This window comes from Chionomys nivalis, chromosome 2 (assembly GCF_950005125.1).
Source record: "Chionomys nivalis chromosome 2, mChiNiv1.1, whole genome shotgun sequence".
Classification (NCBI taxonomy): domain Eukaryota; kingdom Metazoa; phylum Chordata; class Mammalia; order Rodentia; family Cricetidae; genus Chionomys; species Chionomys nivalis.
The window spans coordinates 118,108,110-118,126,960 of NC_080087.1; the positions used below are offsets into that span (position 1 = coordinate 118,108,110).

Here is an 18,851-nt window from a genome sequence, read left to right on the forward strand (position 1 = left end):
CTAAGGACAAAAGGAACTGGAAGTTCTCCTGTCTGGGGACAATACCCTGGTGACTGTGGGATCAGAGCAAGTCCCCACTGGGATGAGTCAGCTTCCCTGGCCGAGTCCCAGCCCCAGTCATTGTGAGCTCAGCTTAAATAAAGAAGAATCAGCTTTCGTGCTTTATGTATAACAGAACAATGATCTCTTCAATGATTCTTAATTTAAAATTAGTCATTCTTGATGAAATTACACAGGGGCAAAGCAAGCTCTAAAAATCATATCTGCTGCTAAATTCTTTCTCCTAGGTTTTTTGTTTTGTTGGTTTTTCTTTTAAAAAAAAAATCTTATTTTAGTTCAAACTAAACCAGTGAACGTCATGAGCAGGAACCACACACAGGTACAAAAACAGAAGAGAGTCCAGATCTCAGGCGGCTCTTTTAAGAGGTTTTGTGGCCCCAGGTGAGCAGTGTGGGTTAAACAGAGAGGACCAAGTGTCCTGAACAGACAGCTGGAGGAAGGAGGAGGAGAAGCAGCAGCAGAGAGCCTGCCCAACATGCACAAAGTCCCCCCCCCGCCCCCCCCCCCCCCGACAGCGCGGGTTCATGTCTCACCAGTGAAATGAGTGAGTGAGTTTGGTCCAGTCTGTGAAAATTTTAGACTCTGTCTAAAATTCAAATTTTAAGAAGTGGGAAGTGGAGGGGGGACTGTTGGCTATGGGACTGGAGAGATGGAGTGGTGGTTAAGAACACAGGCTGCTCTTCTAGAGGACCTGGGGTTGATTCCTAGCAATCAACTGTGTCTCACAACCATGTGTGACTCCAGTTCCATGGTCGGTGGTGCCCTCTTCTGGACTTCACTGACACAAACTCTACACTGGCCAAACTGGCCAAACATAAACTTAGGAGGTTTGGCTTTTTTTTTTTTTTTTTTTTTTTTTTTTTTTTTTTTTGACTAAGAAGGCAGGGGCTAACAGTACAGTGGCAAAGTGTTTGCTCAGAATGCAAAAGGCCTTGGGGTTCAAATTCCAGAGAAGCAAACACACACACACACACACACACACACACACACAGAGAGAGAGAGAGAGAGAGAGAGAATGAGAGAGAGAGCAGTATGGAATTTGACCTCTTTGTAATACTAATTTGAAGTAGCTGAAGTAAACAAAACACAGAAAGACAATAGTAATAACTTTTTAATGACACAGAAAACCTGCAGCCATAAAAGAAGACTAAAAACCAAAGCCGAGGATAGGTGTGTTTCCGCAGGGCACGTGTTTGTCACATGCAGTCAGCACAAGGCTGGCAACCAGCCAAGTCCATGGAAACACACAGCAGAGGCAGCTGGGAGGGAAATGTCACAGGTCCTGTTGTGTTTCCTGAGCACTCACAGAGCACCTGCCGAGAACGTGAGGAAGGTGTGGAGACAAAGGCTGTGTGACTACAGTGATTTTTAAAAGGAAAACTTTTATTGGAAGCATTATGTATGTTGTGGTGGTTTAAATGAGAAATGTCCCTCACGGGCCCAGGCATTTGGACACTTAGTCACCAGGGAGTAACACTAGTGAGTTTAGGAAGCTGGCCTCATAAAGGAAGTATACCACTGGAGACCGACTCAGAGTTCACAGCCTTGCCCTACATCTACTCCACTCTCTGCTTCATGTGTATGGTCAAAGAGGTGAGTTCTCAGCTTCCTGCTCTGCTGCCATGCCTGCCATTTACTACCAGGCCTTCTTGTTATGATGGATTCTTATCCCTCTGGAACCTAAGCCAAAATAAACTCCTTCTTTTCTAAGTTGCTTTTAGTCACAGTGTTTTATCACAGCAATAGAAAAGCAACTAGTATTTTTATTTATATAATTCTATTTTAAGTGCATCACTTAGAGACAGTATGTAGTTGGCTAGTGAGTCTTATTTGTGTGTGTGTGTACGCGCAAGCATGTGCATGTGTGTATGTGTGGGCTTGCTCCCACGTGCCTAGTTTAGAACCCAGGACCTTGTGCATGCCAGACAAGTATTTTACCCCTGAGCTACAGCCCAGCACAATGCTAAGTCTTAATACATTGAACAAGTTTCTCTTTTCTAAAGTAATGTTTTTCCATTACTAGTTATGAGTCTGGTAAGTCAACCAGGCTTTGGGTCAGCCAAAGTAGAAGAAAAGCGCTGATGACAAAATAAATGTTTCTCTAATCTAGGAGAGACTGCTGTGTTCATGGAACTCCTTGTAACTTATTTCAGGCCTTGTAATCTGTGCCTTCCTATACCGGGAGTACTTGAAATGCGGGCAAGAAGTACCAGTTCTCCTCCCGCTGTGGTACTCAAGCGGTAAGCAGGAAATCAAGACTAGACTACTTATAACCCATTGTGTTGGGAAACTTCATACAGCTCCTCATGGAACAAAAATTTTGGATACTTTTGAGAAATGACGGGGTAGAGGGGTACTGAGACAGAGGTAAGGTTAAGTGATAGTGGGTGCTAGTGTCTTCTTTTTCCCAGTGATGATGATTCTTCAGAAATATATAGTTCCAATTAGGGGACCATGATTCCTTTCTGTCTGAGAACAGGCATGACACAGTCTGGGAAAGATGCAGCCCTAAGGCCACCCTCGGAGCCCTCTAAAGGAGAGGATCGGTTTAAGGGAATATAAGTAGGGTTTCTAAGATGTCACCATTTTCTGCAATGGACATAGAATCAACCCAATTTTCTATTTCACTGGTACAATTTATGGGTACCACTTCTAAATATATATTGTCTAATGTATATATTGTCTAATGTCCATTTAGATACCTCAGTCTTTACTCAAAATTCCTGACACACCACAGAGGGTTATAAGACCTAAATGACAGGATTGACCTGGAAGTCACAGAAGGGAATAGTTCAGAGGACCAAGTGTGGTCTAGCTCCACCCACAGATACCCGGAAGGGAATTATCTACACTTTATATCTCCCTTGCTTCTCAAATTACAAATACTTTTCCTTACAAGAAAAGACTTAAATAAATTATTGGTAAGATTTTGCTAGGTGATGTACAGCGGAAAAATTTGACACACACAAACATGCCTCCTCCACACACACCAAGCAACACAATATTGTGGTCGGGTGTGGTGGTACACACCTTTCATGCCAGCACTCAGGAAGCAGAGGAAAGTGTACCTCTGTGAGTTCAAAGTCATCCTATTCCACACAGCAAGTTACAGGCAACAAGGACCGTGTAATAAGATTCTATCTTTTAAAATAAATCAGAAGACGCTAATAAGGAAAAAACTGCATAAAAATCACAGTGGAAAGGGGTGAGCAGTGGATATTTCCATGACATTATCAAAAAGACTGGTACGATTGCCTGCTAAAGATAGCCAATCCACCTTGCTAAAAATAATAGGAAAGTAAAGTAGTGGAATATTTGCTTCCAAATTGTCCGTTACTTTGCTTTAAAAAATAACATTTCACTAATGGGTTCCCAAATTAGTTGATGGAAATATGCAGAGAGAAAAGATATTTTTACGTTCATCATACCTACCTCCTAGATGATAAATGCAAAGAGGGAAAAAAGGGTAATTGGAAGGCAATTACAGTCACCTGTAGGAAGGTGGATGACACTACTGACAATTGACTAAATTAATATTATGTGCCTCCTGGTCCAGCGCCATAAACAAGGGCCACACGTCCCGACCAGTGTGCTCCTGGTGAGCAGGCAGAAAGGCAGTACTGAGCAGGCACCAGGAAAACCCATGCTGAGGGACTCTGTGAAAAAGAACTTGCCTGAACTCTGAAAGTGTTAAAGTCAGAGGAGACCATGAAAGAATGAGAATTGATCCCCACTGGATTAGAGAGATGTGCCGAGTCAGCAGAATTTATCATCCTGCATTAGAGCCCAGAAAAGCGAAATGATATCACCAAGACCTGGAGGCCGACAGGTCACACACTACTTCCTCATTTGGATTATTGCACCACAGTCTAAGAATTACATTTATTTATTATTTTAATTATTTAGTGTAGGTATCTGTATGTGGGTGGGTATACATGCTTCCGTGTGTGTTTGAAGCTGGTTCTCTCCTTCTACCTGTGGGACCCAGGGATTTAATTCAGGTCACAAGCTTCCAAGTGCCCTTACCCACTAAGCCATCTCACTGGCCTGCCCCATAGTTTTATATGATGCTAACGTGAGGTGAAAATCTTTCAAAAAGAATTTTTGACATTAAGTCAATAGATTATCATACAATTTTTATAATTACTTAAAGCTTGAAGAAATTCAGGCTGCGGGTGTAACTCAGTTGCTAAATGCTTGTCTAGGATGCACAAGGTCCTGGGTTCAAGGCCTAGCACCATATAAACTGAGCATCGTGGTGCATGCCTATAATCCCAGCAAGGGGAGGTTAGCACAGCAGGATCAGGAATTTGAGGCTACTTTAAGCTACATAGAGAGTTTGAGGCCAATCTGGCCTACACAGACTTGGTCTCAAACAAAAAGTAAAGATGTTGATGATAACCTTTAGTTACTAAAGTCCAAATATCTGCACACAGTGACATGGAGAAACTATCATGGATCCATGCAATGGATGTTTCATAGTGTGGAAAATGAAGGCACTGCTGTTACATTGTCTACAATCTCCTTCTCGAGATTCAAGATAAGGGGAAATGACAGAATGATGAGCCAAAGCCACCAGGTGAGGAGAATGGCAGTGACTAACAGGAGCCTCAGAGAGACTTGTGAAACTCTGGAATATTCTGTAGCTTCTTCACCTGAGAGATCAAGACAGCTAACTGGTTTATCAAGTTGTTCATCTACGGTCTCTGCGATTGCTACATGAAAGTTACAACATAATTTAAATCATAACATCAACAAGAAGAGGCAATTTCTAAGAGCTGACAGGAAGCCAGCAGACTTGAGTGACATCTGGGAGCAATGACTGGCATTTTCTAAAAGGCAAAGGGGCAGTAAGGAAGAAGTGAAAGTACCCAAAGCTGTGGATATTCAGTCTGAAGCAGAGAGCCAAAGATACCCACTGGATATATATATCCAAAAACATATAGTAAGAAACCATTATAAAGTGAAACACGATTATACAGTCATTACAAGAATACAATTAAAATGGGAGACTGGGAGGAGGCGGAAATTTTTTTTTCAATAAAAAAAAAGAATACAATTAAGGAATAGTCAAGGATGTGGCAAACGTTTATGATATAGGTAGATGAAGTCAATTCCACATGTACACAGTTGCTCATTACTTATATATTCTATATGTTAGAATGGTAGTCTAGATAAACAGCCACGACATTCTCCTCGGGGTGCACTATTGTGACAAGACTTTGATTGTCTTCTTTAAATATTTTGGTGTCTTTCACTATATCTGACATAAACATGTATTATCTTAGTGACTGAAAATTATCAAAATCAATCTCCTGGATAGAGATGTGACCAGCATGTGTCAAAGCCCCAAGTTCATCCCTTAGTACCTCCTAAATCTAAGTTAAGTGTGGGAGGGCTTGTCTGCAATCCCAGCACTCTGGAGGCAGAGCCAGGAGGGTCAGATTCTGAAGACACTGTGGACCTCGTACTGAGTTGGAGGCCATCCAAGGCTATGGAAGTCTAGCTTCAATGACGACAATAACAACAAAATTTAATTTTTGAAAAATTGGTATCTTCTTAAAGATCATCAAAAGACCAAAGTCTAAAAAGAGAAGGAAAACCCCAAACATTAATAGAGGACTCATTATCACACACACACACACACACACACACACACACACACACACATCTTTGATGTTCTATTTCACAGCCACTTTTGAAGTCAGAGGACCAATCCTTTCCCTGAATTAAGCTCCAGAATTTCAGCTCCCAGCATTCTGCCCAGGGGTGCTTTTTTTCTTCCTCAGACCCCCAGCAATCTTTCTTTTACTTAACTCTTTCCCATAAAATTCACTGGAAACATTTTTTTCCTTGTTTAGAGAAATCAAAACACACCCAAAGAATGTAGACAAGGCCTTTTTCCCTTCTGCTTTGTAACAGCGCTATTACCACATAACCAGCACTAATGGGAGCATCCAGGAAGCTAGGGCTGAACTCCAAGGATGTGGGCTGAGGAAGTAGTATTTAAAATGGCTGCAAGACACTATTTCTCTTTCCCAAGACTCCTGAGCCCCAGCCCCAAGGTCTTGGGTGGCTAATCTCTGCTCTCCCCGCGCAGCTCAGCCCAAGTCTGCGGACTTTTTTCTCTACCATACTTTGTCAATCAGTCCGTCCCATACTGAAGCAAGAGAAGGCATCAGAAATGTGAATTGCGGTCTTGACTGGAATCTTTTCCAATCTTTTATTTTCCTAACATGTGGAATGTATTTCACCAGGCAAGTAAAATAATGAAGACCAGTGGATGTTCCAAATGCCAGCGTTTTCATAGATCCCTGACACAGATAGGAACACTCTTAGCGGGTTGCCTGGAAACCCGGAGACTGTTTCCTCCAAAGAAAATTGTGTGCTACATCAAATGCAGGAATGCCTTGGCTTAAGATCAACTCTTATCAGGGCACCAGGAGATTTAATCATTAACAAAAACTATGGCAACAGAAAACGCACTTGCTGCTTAAACGTGTAGAAATCTTGACACCTTCATTCTAAGAGAAGGAAACCAGCACTAGACGTGGCTTGCTACTAATACACTTTCTAAAACACAGTCACTAAGTCTCATTCTATCAACCTGACAGATGTTACACCATCAACCATTTTAGCAATGTGTACACTCCCCTTCCTGCTGTCCAACAAAAGAAATGAAAACGAATCAAAGTCATTCATTAATCAAAACCCTTCCTTGGTTTCCTGGATGAAAGGGCAGGAACCAGCACTGGAAAACTGGAAACACTGGAAAGCTAAAAGAAGATGCAACCAGGGAAGTGTTCCGGCATAAAAAAAAAAAGTCCCACCCTGCATTGAGAAAGGAGAGGGCATGTGCTTATGCCGATGCCAAGTAGGGGAAGGGTGAGCTTTACATATCTATTATTCTTCTATTCATTGTGTAGTATTGAACTTGGAATATAGTTCGGTATAGAGTTTATCCTAGGATGCAGGATGCCCTACTTCAATCCCTAGAATCACACACACACACACACACACACACTGAATTTGCTGTATTGCAGAGTACATGTTAGGCATAAGGGTACACAGATGAGCGGAGAGATTTAAGCCTAATTGATTCCCATTAGCCTTCTCCACCTCCACCTTGTCCCAATCCAACAAAAGTAAGAGAGACAATGATCCCAGCACTGGGGATATCACGGATGAGGAGCAGATTTGATCCATAGAACCCATCCTTTATAAAACTAAAAAGGCAGATGTGAGAGGAGCCAGGAACCAGGACTCCCTGAGGCTTCCTAGCCAGCCAGTCTAGCCTACTTGTCTAGCTGGAGGCCAGTGAGAGATCCTGCCTCAAAACCAAGCGGAGGTCTCTGGAGGAAACACACTTGAGGTTATCCTATGACCTCAGCCACGTGTGTATACATGTGAATTCAAGCTCCCACGCACACCCACGCATAACACACACACACGATTCCATAGCAGTTACATACAGTGCTATTAAGTAGGCTGGCTTATCAGTTAAGAGCACTTGCTGCTCTTGTAGGAGACTGGGGTTCGGTTCCCAACAACCATGTGGCGGCTCACAAGCACCTATATCCATAGCTGCAGGGGATCCAACAGTCTTCTGACCGCCAGGGTCGCATGGTACACGTACACACAGTCAGGTGCACAGATACATGCACAGATTTTAAATAGATAAACCTTGACTGTTTTAGACTACGAAAGAAGTTTATTTTATAAAATCATTAGATTAAAAAGGTACATAGCCGAGGGAATAGACTTTCAAAGAACCTTGCCTGAGGATGTAATAACCTGAAAGCAAGATTTAAAACTGAAAGGAGACAAGTGTGAGGTTGACCTCTCAATATGAATAGAGTATGCCATAGGATCCCATTTATTCACAGACATTTTTGCTTTGTGCTTTGTTTCGTTTTGCTTGTTTCTCAAGACAGGGTTTCTTGTGTAAACACTGCTGTCCTGGAACTCGCTCTGTAGACCAGGCTGGCCTCAAACTCACAAAGATCTGCCTGTCTCTGCCTCCCAAGTGTTGGCATTAAAGGAGTGCACCACCACGCAGGCTTCACGAAAACTTTCACATGAAATTCCTTACAGGTAAGAAATGTTATTAATTTTTACTGACAATATAAAATCTATTCCTTCTTTAAATTTATTTTATGTGAATTGGTGTGAATGTGTCAGATCCCCTGGGGCTGGATTTACAGATGGTTGTGAGCTGCCATGTGAGTGCTGGGACTTGAACCCAGGTCCTCTGGAAGAGCAGCCAGTGCTCTTAACCACCAAGCCATTTTTCCAGCCCTAAAATCAATTCTTAACAACTCTTTATTATGTATCTTTTCAACTGCACTCTACTGAAAGTCTAGTAAGCCCAGATGCAAAATAACTTCACAGTGCTTGATTATAAGGCAGCCTTTAAAAAAAATATACTTAATCTTAATTTTTTCTTTTTATTGAAAATGGATATTTTCTCATATAATATATTTCATTACTGTTTCCTCTCCCTCTACTCCTCCCCCCCCAATTCCCTCTTTTCCTTTCCCATCCTGATCCACTCCCTTTCTGTCTTTCATTAGAAAAGGAACAGGCTTCTCAGGGACCATACTAAAACAAAATAAGATAAAACCAAAGCTAAAATGTCAGACTTGGAAAACACAAACAAACAAACAAACAAACGGAAAAGAGCCCAAGAGAAGGCACGAGAAACAGAGACCCACTCATTCACACTCAGGAATTCCATAGTAACACTGGGCTGGGAGCCGTGATAGATACGCAGATGACCTGCATAGACACATGCAGGCCCTGTGCACACTGCCCTCCCTGGGTTCATGTGAGCTTTGCTCATGCTGATTTAGAGGTCCTTGTGTTCTCGGGATCCTCTGGTCCTTAGACTCTTTCTGCCACCTCTTCCACAGGGTTCCCTGCGCCCCGTGGTGAGGGGAAGGAAGGTTGAGATTACACATATGCGCAAATTAAATATAAATAATTAAAAAAACAAATCTATACAAGCGGCAGGGACCAGCACATCCTGGTTGCACAGGTCCCACGTGGGGGTATTCCACCTCCACACTCCGCAGCTCCCATCCCCACTCTGAACGTCCCCTCTGCCCTTCCCACTGCTTCACACAGAGCTATCTTCTCCACCTCGGCCCCTTCTTTCCTGTTGCCTTTTCGGCCTTAACCTTCCTGTGAAAAGACTTCTCCTCTCTTTCCCATCAGCAAGCTCTCTTTAAGTCCTTGTGTCTGGGTCCTGTACTCTGGCTCCCCTCAAGCAATCTCTTGGATTTTATTAGTCAGTATCCAGCAGGCAGATCTTAGCAGATGAAGTCCCTGCCTCGTCATTTCATAAGATGCTGTCCAGCCCATGAGTTCAATAACTTGATCCTTATCCAATCAGCTTGTCGCTATAATGATGGCCCCCATAAGCTGCAACATGATGGCCTACATTTTAAGAAGCCACTTGTATGAGGAAGACAACATACCATGAAGACATTACCCTGAACAGACATTAAGATCTGGTTAAAGGTTAGTACTACTGCTGTTTGAATCTGACAGCGCTCTAAAAGACTTTTATACCACCCCTCCCAATTCCCCTTTAAAAAGTACTGTAAGGGGCTGGAGAGATGGCTCAGTGGTTAAGAGCATTGCCTGCTCTTCCAAAGGTCCTGAGTTCAATTCCCAGCAACCACATGGTGGCTCACGACCATCTGTAAAGAGGTCTGGCGCCCTCTTCTGGCCTTCAGGCATACACACAGACAGAATATTGTATACATAATAATAAAAAAAAAAGTACTGTAAATCACATATCCTTTCCCGTGAAGACACCCTGAAATCCCTTCTGAAATCATTGTTCTACGTTACTACGTCTAACTTTCCCTCTGGGATGAAACTGATTCACCATCCTCAAGTCCTTAGGGTAAAGTCCAGATTCTGCTACATTAAGACTTCAGCCCACAGCTCTGCTTTTAGACCAAATTGCCAGTCAGAAGGGCCACACCAAGCTTTTCCTGCACAATGCTGGAGATTTTCCATTCACTCTTTCGAATCCGTCCTCTGTCTCCCCCCACTTCCCCACTCCAGAGAAACTCAGCTTTATGGGCGGGATCAGCCAGGTGCCCAATATCCCTGGATGTGGTAGTTTGAATGTACTGCCCCCCCCTCCATAAACCTATATTCCTATAATCTCATTGGGAGCAGCACTATTAGGAGGTGTGGCTTTGTTGGAGTGGGTGTGGCCTTGTTGGAGGAAGTGCGTCACTGTGGGGGTGGGCTTTGAGGTTTCCTATACTTAGGATACCACCCAGTGAGTCAGTTGGCTTCCTGTTGCCTGCAAGATGCAGAACTCTCCACTCCAGCACCAATCTGCTTGCATAGTGCCATGCTCCCCTTCATGATCATAGCAGACTGAACCTCTGAAACTGTAAGCCAGCCACACCCAATTAAATGTTTTTCTCGTAAGAGTTGCTGTGGTCATGTTGTCTCTTCATAACAATATGAACCCTAACTAAGACACTGGATATTCTAATGGAATCTGGCCAAAGGGGGTGCAATGGCAGGATATGCTAAATGGGGTACCTGGGATATGAAATCGACATGCATTTCCCCACACTTTGCCTTACTGTGTGTGATTAGCTCTCTCTACAAATCTCTCTCTCTACAAATCTCTCTCTCTACAAATCTCTCTCTCTACAAATCTCTCTCTCTACAAATCTCTCTCTCTACAAATCTCTCTCTCTCTCTCTCTCTCTCTCTCTCTCTCTCTCTCTCTCTCTCTGTCTTGCTCGCTCCGCTCACTGGGGATCACATCCAACACTCTCATGCTCAGCCAGACACTGCCTCAGGCCACAGTCTCTGCCCTCAGCCTCAGCTGCTCTCTGGAACCTGCCATTCAGCAGAACCCTGTTCCCTCCCCTTGCACACGGAGGCTGGTGTCCTAAGATGCTTCGTTTCCCCACGCTGATTTCTTTTCTTACCCTGCCTACATGAAGGATTCCCTGTCTGAACTCCTTTCAATTAGCCTCCCATGTGTTGAATCTTAAATGAGGTACCTGGGATTATTTTTAGAGCAGTTTTAAATTTACAAAAAAAAAAAAAAATTAGGAAGATGGATAGAACGGCCACATTCTCTCCACACATTCTGCTGCCAGTCTACCCTGGTGCCGACGCTCCCAATTAGTACCGCATGCTGGTTTCAAAATGGATACATTAGATGCCAGAAGTCCACACTCTATGCAGACTCTTTTGGTTTTCACCTAAGGTTTTCACCATCCAGGGTTTGTTCTCTCCAGTCATCAGGTTCTCAGGTTCCTCTTGACCATAAGTATTTCTCAGTGTCCTGGTTAGAATGACCTCTACAGTTCTGAGGAATACCAGCAGGATTTGCAGACTGGCAGTCACTATGTATCAAGAGATTTAATTTAGGTATCAGTCAAGAGTCCATGCTGTCAGTGTGACTTGACTTTCACTGTTGGTACTGAGCTTGGTCACCTGGCCAAGACAATGCTTGTTATTTCTACACTGTAATGTCCCCTTCTCCTCTTTTCTTTCCATTCTATATTCTCTGTGAGCCCCTATGTGTAGCCCACATTAAAAAAAAAAACCCATGGGCGAGGGGATGGGTTTGAGGCAGTAGCTCCATAGATGAAGTGTTCATCTTGCAAACATCAGGTCCTGTGTGTTTGATCCCTCGGACCCACGTGAAAACACGGGAGATGGTGGTACCTGTTTGTAATCCCAGCCATGGGCATCGTGGGGGCACAGTGACAATAGGCATATTCCTGGGGCTCACTGGCCAATCAGCGTAGTCTACTTGCTAAATTCTAGGCCGTGAGAGACTCTGTCTAAAAAAGTGTGGAACGACACCTGAAGTTGACCTGTTGGCTTCAAGCCAAGATACATTCACCAGCGCGCATGTGCACACACACACAATGGCTGGGGATGTGGTTCAGCGGTTCAGTGCTTGCCTAGTATGCTTGACACCCTGGGTTCCGACTTTAACACTGCAAAAAGTTAAAAAATAGAAAACAGAAGCAGGCATGTTTTATATCCCTAAATGGGTAGTAGAGCTTTTGTGTTTTTTAAAATTGAGATAAGCTATTCATCTGACTGATCATTTTAACTATTTTTAGGTGTTTCAATTACCCCTTTTAAGTAGGACAGTCTTTTCCTGATGGTACTGATCTCGTGCTAATCTTGTTATCAGTCACCCACAGTGACATGTCAAGTTTTAGCACATGAGGAACTTCAAGTAAACGAGCTTCTCTCATTTTTATCTATTTGATCTGTTTTCTTTAAGCTGTAACATGAGATGTCAAGGTCTCTGCTAGGGAGCCAAATTCTCCCTACCATTGTCTCCTATGTTCATTCTTTTTTGAAAGAAAAATTATTTGTTTCATGTGTATGGGTTTTTCCACCTGCATGTATGTCTGTGAACCAAATATACATACCGGGTGACCATGGAAGCCAGAAGAGGGCTTTGACTTCCTGGAACTGAAGCTACAGACAGCTGTGAGCAGCCAGGTGGGTGCTAAGAATTGAATTCAGGTCCTCTGGAAAAGCAGTCAGTGCTCTTAACGGCTGAGCCCTCCTTCTGGCCCCGGCATTCATCCTTCTAGCCTTGTATTTCTTCATGTTGCCATTTTCATTTGAGCTCTTTGAGGGGCAAGGATCTAAAGCTTATTTATCTTTGTGTCTCTGAGATAGATGAATGTTCCAGAAACGTAGCAGCTGATCAATAGATGATTATAAACAAGGGAAGCAAAGAGGAGACTCAAGTGCAAGTGGCCTATTTATCCCAAAGAGGAGAGAATTCATTAGTGTGTCACCTTGGCCAGGAGCGGGAAGTGTGTGCTCATTCTTGTTCACAGTATTACACCTGCCTCTGGAATGATCCGGCTAAACCCATGAAGAGTCATAATGTATATCTATGTCTTTCATCCTTGTCTGGACATTTGAATCAGGAGATTACAAATGTTAGATGGAAATACATTTATATAAAGATATTAAAGATGCCATTTTTCTTTCTTTTTTTGTTTTTGTTTTTCAAGACAGAGTTTCTCTGAGTAGCCCTGACTGTCTTGGAACTCTCTCTGTAGACCAGGCTCACAGACCTCTCCACCTGCCTCTGTCTCCCAAGTGCTGGGATTAAAGGCCTGTGCCACCACTGCCCAGCAATGCTATTATTTTTCACGAGAAAACTGGCAATGATCCAAAGGCCAGCAGTAGACCAATGGAATTATAGGCAACCCATGTGATAGAGTAACAAGAAGCCATTAAATAACACTTTGCACTCTGCTTGAGCAGTTATTGGGCAGTACAAGGGCATGGCTTGATGTAGGAGGGTCTTCTTTCTATGTGTTGCTTTCACTGGTCAAATAAACTGCCTTGGCTTTTTGATAGGGCAGAATTTAGATAGGTGGAGTAGACCGAACAGAATGCTGGGAGGAAGAAAGCAGAGTCAGACAGATGCCATGGTTCTCCTCTCCGAGACAGACGCTGGTTAGACTCATGCCAGTAAGCCACAGTCAAGTGGCAATACACATTAATGGAAATGGGTTAAACTAATATGTGAGAGTTAGCCAATAAGAGGCTAGAACTAATGGACCAGCAGTGTTTAAATGAATACAGTTGCCATGTAATTATTTCTGGCATAAGCTAGCTGCGTAGGACGGAACAAAGGGCCCGTGCTCCTCTCGGGCTGCCGGGACACTTCTTTTACAACAATGGCTAAATTTTTTCTCCACGTTTTCTCAAAATTTTAACATCTGTAACTAGAAAAGGAGGAAAAGAGTAGCCAATCTGTACTTTCAAAGTGGTGCACTTGCCCTTTCAAGCCTGAACACCACACAAAGGCTCATCAAAACTTGAAGTTTGACCTGTCAGCCATTGCTTTGCACTTTTGCAAAGTTTATTCATTCAAAATACCATCATATGTACTCAATGCAACGGGATCTGAACATAAAACAAGAGTGAAAACTGTGGTGGTTAAAATGAGAACTGTTCCACCTTGACTCCAGGGTTTGAGTAATTAGTCCCTTGCTGGTGCTTGGGGGAGGGGCATTTACAAGGAATGGTCTTGCTGGAGGAAGTATGTCACTGAGAGCCAGACTTGAGATGTAAATGTTCAGCTCACTGCTCCTGTAGTGTCTACAGCTTGCCACCATGCTTCCCTGCATGGGGACTCTCCCCCTGCACACCCCCATCCCGGAACCATATGTCCAAATGAACTCTTTCTTCCATAAGCTGCTTTGGTCATAGAGTTTTATCACAGCCAACAGAAAAATAACCAATAAACCACCTAGTTTAAAAACAAACCCAAGATGGTCTTTCTGGACCTTAGTTACGTGGGTCTGCACTTCAATCTAGGGCATGCTTCCTCTTCGTTAGTGAAATAGTGGTTTTTAAACCCGAGAAGCATGAGTTTTTGATCTTCTCAATTGTTTTGGTACCAGGGCTTCTTCTTGCTCATTAGAAATGACCATGGTTGTGTTCTTTTACTATTTGTTCCTTTGACCTTTTTTAATAGTTTGCAATATATTAATAATCTCTCCTACATTGTTTTATACACACACACACACACACACACAGATTTTTTTCCAGGCAAGGTTTCTCTGTAACAGCTCTGACTGTCCAGGAACTTGCTTTGTAGACCAGGCTGGCCTTGAATCACAGCCTGCCTCTGCCTCCTAAGTGCTGGGATTACAAGTGTGCACCACCACTGCCTAGTTTTACTTTATTTATTTTTTTCTTTTTCTTTTTGTTTTTCAACACAGGGTTTCTCTGTAGCTTTGGAGCATGTCCTGGAACTAGCTCTTGTAGACCAGGCTGACCTCGAACTCACAGAGATCCTCCTGCCTCTGCCTCCCAAGTCAGCACTTGGATTAAAGGCGTGTGCCACCACCGTCCGGCTATTTTATATTTTTTAAATCAGCATATGTGTTAAATAACATTATGATGTCTTGGAACAAACGGTTTTTTGTTTGTTTGTTGTTTAGATTTTTTTGTTTGGTTGGTTTTGGTTTTTTGAGACAGGGTTTCTCTGTGTAGCCCTGGCTTCCCTGGAACTCCCTCTATAGACCAGGTTGGCCTCAGACTCTGAGATCCACTTGTTTCTGCCTCCGAAGTACTAGGATGAAAGGCATGTGCCACCATCTCCCAGCCTGGAACAAAGTAATTTTCAACACAACCTAATTTTGATCCCTATGCAACCAAACTTGAGAATTATGTGTGAGCAATTATCAAAAAGTATTTATTGAGCTTAGCGATGTTTGGAAAGTCCAAGCCCAGTCCAATGTAATGATGAAGAAAAGCTACACAAAGCCTAAACACAATAGCGTTGGGCAAGCAAGGGTGTCAGAAATCAAAACACCATTGTATAGCAGGTTGGCTTGACCTCAGAACAAATAAACACAATTCTATCCTGGTCTTTGCCTCTGCACACAATACTAGGATCCCTGCATAGAGCAGGGCACTACCTCCCAAGGCCATTGAAGAAAGCCTTCTGATGGCTAACCCTGCAAACTTGCTTCTTTGTAAAGAGCAGCTGGTAGTACCTCACTCTATCTCACTTCCACCCTGTCCAGTCAAGTCTCATGCCCCACACCTTCTCAGCAAGGCACACACAAAGCCTTGGGATTTCTGCCATGGAAGCTTCAAGTTTAGACTTCGGAATCAAAAGATCTGGCTTCCCGAAACTGTGCAGCTATCTGGGTAGTTCTCAACAAGTCATTCAACCTTAGGGACTCAGACTCACTGGGCAAAGTCTAAGGCCCAGCCCATTTTTTTTCCAACGATGGCTTTATGCAAGCCAAGTCACACCCTAGCTCGTAAAAGATAGAGTTAATCTCTAACCTGAAAGTGTGTGGTATTATGAGAATTTGTATGGGAAACCCATATTCATTTCCTTACCTGTCTAGTGTTAAGGATTACAATAAATACAGAAGATGCAGAAGATGAATCTGATTCCTTGAGATCTAAAGTAACTCCAATGAAGGAATTAACTTCTCAACTATTTGAAAGATCCTAAGTCAATGTCCCAGGGCTGTCTTCTAGGCTATGTGAAAAAAAAATCATTTGGTATTTTAATTTGATCTTTAGTAGTCTCTGTTTAAAATCTTAAAAGCTATTGATTTTCCCACTGCAAGCTATGCTTAGATATAGCCACAGGCTTCGCAGAGCTTCAACTGGGTGAAGAATATCCAAGAAAATGGGCAGAACCAACAAAGCTCCTGCCTTGCTGGTGATTTCATCAACAGGAGAAGGCTGGCATCATCAGCTCCCCACTCAAAGGCAGGTACACAATGCAATGCCCTCTGCAAGGAACACACCTCAAGAAGCAGGGAGAACTGACAGGGCTGGAGATGGCCTGCTGTCAGCAAAGGACTTGTCTTTGAGAGCTGAAGGATATCTCATTTGACGGGGCACACCTAAAACCTCAACCCTTGGGAGGCAGAGGCAGGAGTTTTACCAGGTCAAGGCCAGCCTGGGATACACATAGTGAAACTGTCTGGGCCACAAAGTGAAACTGTCTTTTAAAAAAATGTTAAAAGGATGTTCAGCCACCATGTGGTTTGTAAAAAGCCAGAAGAGAAAGGAAACAAGGCTGTAGGGGAAGTTTTGACAATTGCCCCCTTAAGACCCTGTGAGTTATCTGGGGGCAGAGATACAATTATTCCTAATGGTTGAGAGCTAACCTTCCTTCTCTTTTAAACCTTTTAAGACACTCACAACCCCTTCTCTTATCAAAAGATCTCAAGTTAATTTTTTCCTGTTACAGCCAATACCTGGATTTATTATCCTGAATTCTCAGTTTTCTTTTACATACTTCCTGGGCTATAGTTATCCAAGTCTGGGGAGGGAACCAGAACCCCACTCCTTGATTTCCCCGACCATCTGGGCACTCCAAGACGCCAGGTATGCTCAGCTTGTTTTTAAAGGGGAAGAGGAACCTCCCCCAGAATGTGCAATCACACTATCACCAGGATTAAGAAACACTTAATGGGAAAATTTAGTCCTCAGCTTCCTGAATTGGGAAGCGTAGGTACAGCGAGGAGACAGTAGCTGGCTCAGGTCCTGAATGTAGGCAGGGTGCCTGTGCAGGAAAGACCTCCTGTGGGGGTGGGGCATTAGTCTTAAACACCTCCGTCGCCTTTGGGGACAAGGGACTAGTAAAGACAGGGGTCTTGAATTAATCTAAAAGCTATTCGCATGTCATATAGCACAGGGAAGGAACCATAAAGCGAAAGTACTGTAACCAGCCCACGGCCACCTTTCCAAATGAACTCTGTAACTCAATGCCTCTAGTACTCTACACTACAAGAGATTCAGGTTCTAAACTGGTTATCTGTACACAGGACGTGTCACTTTATAGTTAACAGAATCTTTCCGGGAGAACAAAACAGTGTGTGTGTGTGTGTGTGTGTGTGTGTGTGTGTGTGTTGGGGGAGGTGGCGGAGGGGGGGGAGTAGAATTGCTTCTCTCCTGGTTTATCATTTTCTGCTTAGTTGAGGGAAAGGGCAGCTGCTGGTGGTGCCCAAGGGAGACAAGCTTCCGTAGCTGCCATCTGCCGCCTGCCGGGTCCTTCTAGCTTGGAGGAGTCTCTGGCACTGCAGTAGAGTTGTATAACCTCGCTCGGGATGCAAAGCAGTTATGGAAAAGGCCACTAGGGCCAGTCACGGAAGACCGACCCGGCTGGAAGGCCCCCAAGAGTAGGGGTTATCGGGAGGGAGACCGCGTTGGACCCCCATCCCTGAGGGTGACAGGAGGTGGGGTTGTGAATCCTCTGAGGAGCCCGGGGTTGGTGGTGCAGCGCCACTCCTGAGTCTGTGAGGAGCAAAAGGAGGAGGATGCTGCAACCTAAGAACTCTGGGGTAGTTCTCAGGCTGTATCCCAGGGAAGTGCCAAGGACATCCCCACTCCTCTTTTGAGTTACGTAACTCTCACACCTCTGGCAGAATCTTCTGAAACACGAACTTACTCATTAAAGTAATTAAAGTATAGAATCTCTCAACGGATACATGCAAAGGCTCTGGGTGTTGTCTGAGAAGATGTAGTTGCCACCTGCAGCGATAGAAGGTGGCATCGTGTGACTGACCCCAGACATACCCTCCCTTGGGCGGATGCTGGGAGGCGGCGGCAGGAGCCTGTCGATCCCCATCGCGAGTCGCCGGGACCCGCGGGCGGCCGTCGCCCTCCTCCCCACTGCAGATAGCTGCCCGTGGTTACCTGCGGGTTGGCGGGGAGATGCGCGACTTCGGGGACCCGCGTTGTCCCTTCCGAAGGACCCGCGCTATTCTCCCGAGGATTGTCCTCCAGCGCCGGGAAGAGACCGCAGCGGCGCTGGAAGCGCGCCACGAGCTGCGAATCCCGTAGACTCCGCAGCAGCTCGGCCATGATGAGCCGCGACCCGCACGTCCGACCTGCAGTCACGCACGTCCGACCTGCAGCCACGCGCGTCCGTGTCCTCGGCGTGCGCCCTGGCCTGGCGTTCCGCAGCCGGGTGCTCCCAGCGCAGGGCGGGCGGGGCGCAGGGCCAGCCAACAGGTGCGCCGCCCGGGTCCTAGCGCCCGCCCTGCACGCGGGGAAACCCAGGTGTCTGCCTCCACCTTGCGCACGACGGCGACCACTTCCTCGTCAGCCGGGCGGCCCCAACCCCCTACCCTCAGGGTGCTCTCGCAATTGCTTAGAAGAGTCTAGGTGTTTGACCTGCGCGCCAACCCCACTCTGTCGGGCTAGTGCAGGCTAACCACTAAGGAAGAGCACTGTGCACCTGCACTGTGCATCCTTCCAAACGCTGC

The 18,851-nt window shown here is 44.6% G+C and overlaps 1 protein-coding gene across 1 annotated transcript in view; it reads right to left on the minus strand.

Moving 5' to 3' along the window:
• Positions 1–18,540, minus strand: part of Sgpp2 (sphingosine-1-phosphate phosphatase 2) — a 110,565-nt gene extending 92,025 nt beyond the window's left edge. The window contains exon 1 of the mRNA XM_057763237.1: positions 18,280–18,540. Within this exon, the coding sequence (XP_057619220.1) occupies positions 18,280–18,447 (168 nt within the window). The 5' untranslated portion in view covers positions 18,448–18,540. The remainder of the gene's footprint in view (positions 1–18,279) is intronic.
• Positions 18,541–18,851: the final 311 nt, after the last annotated feature.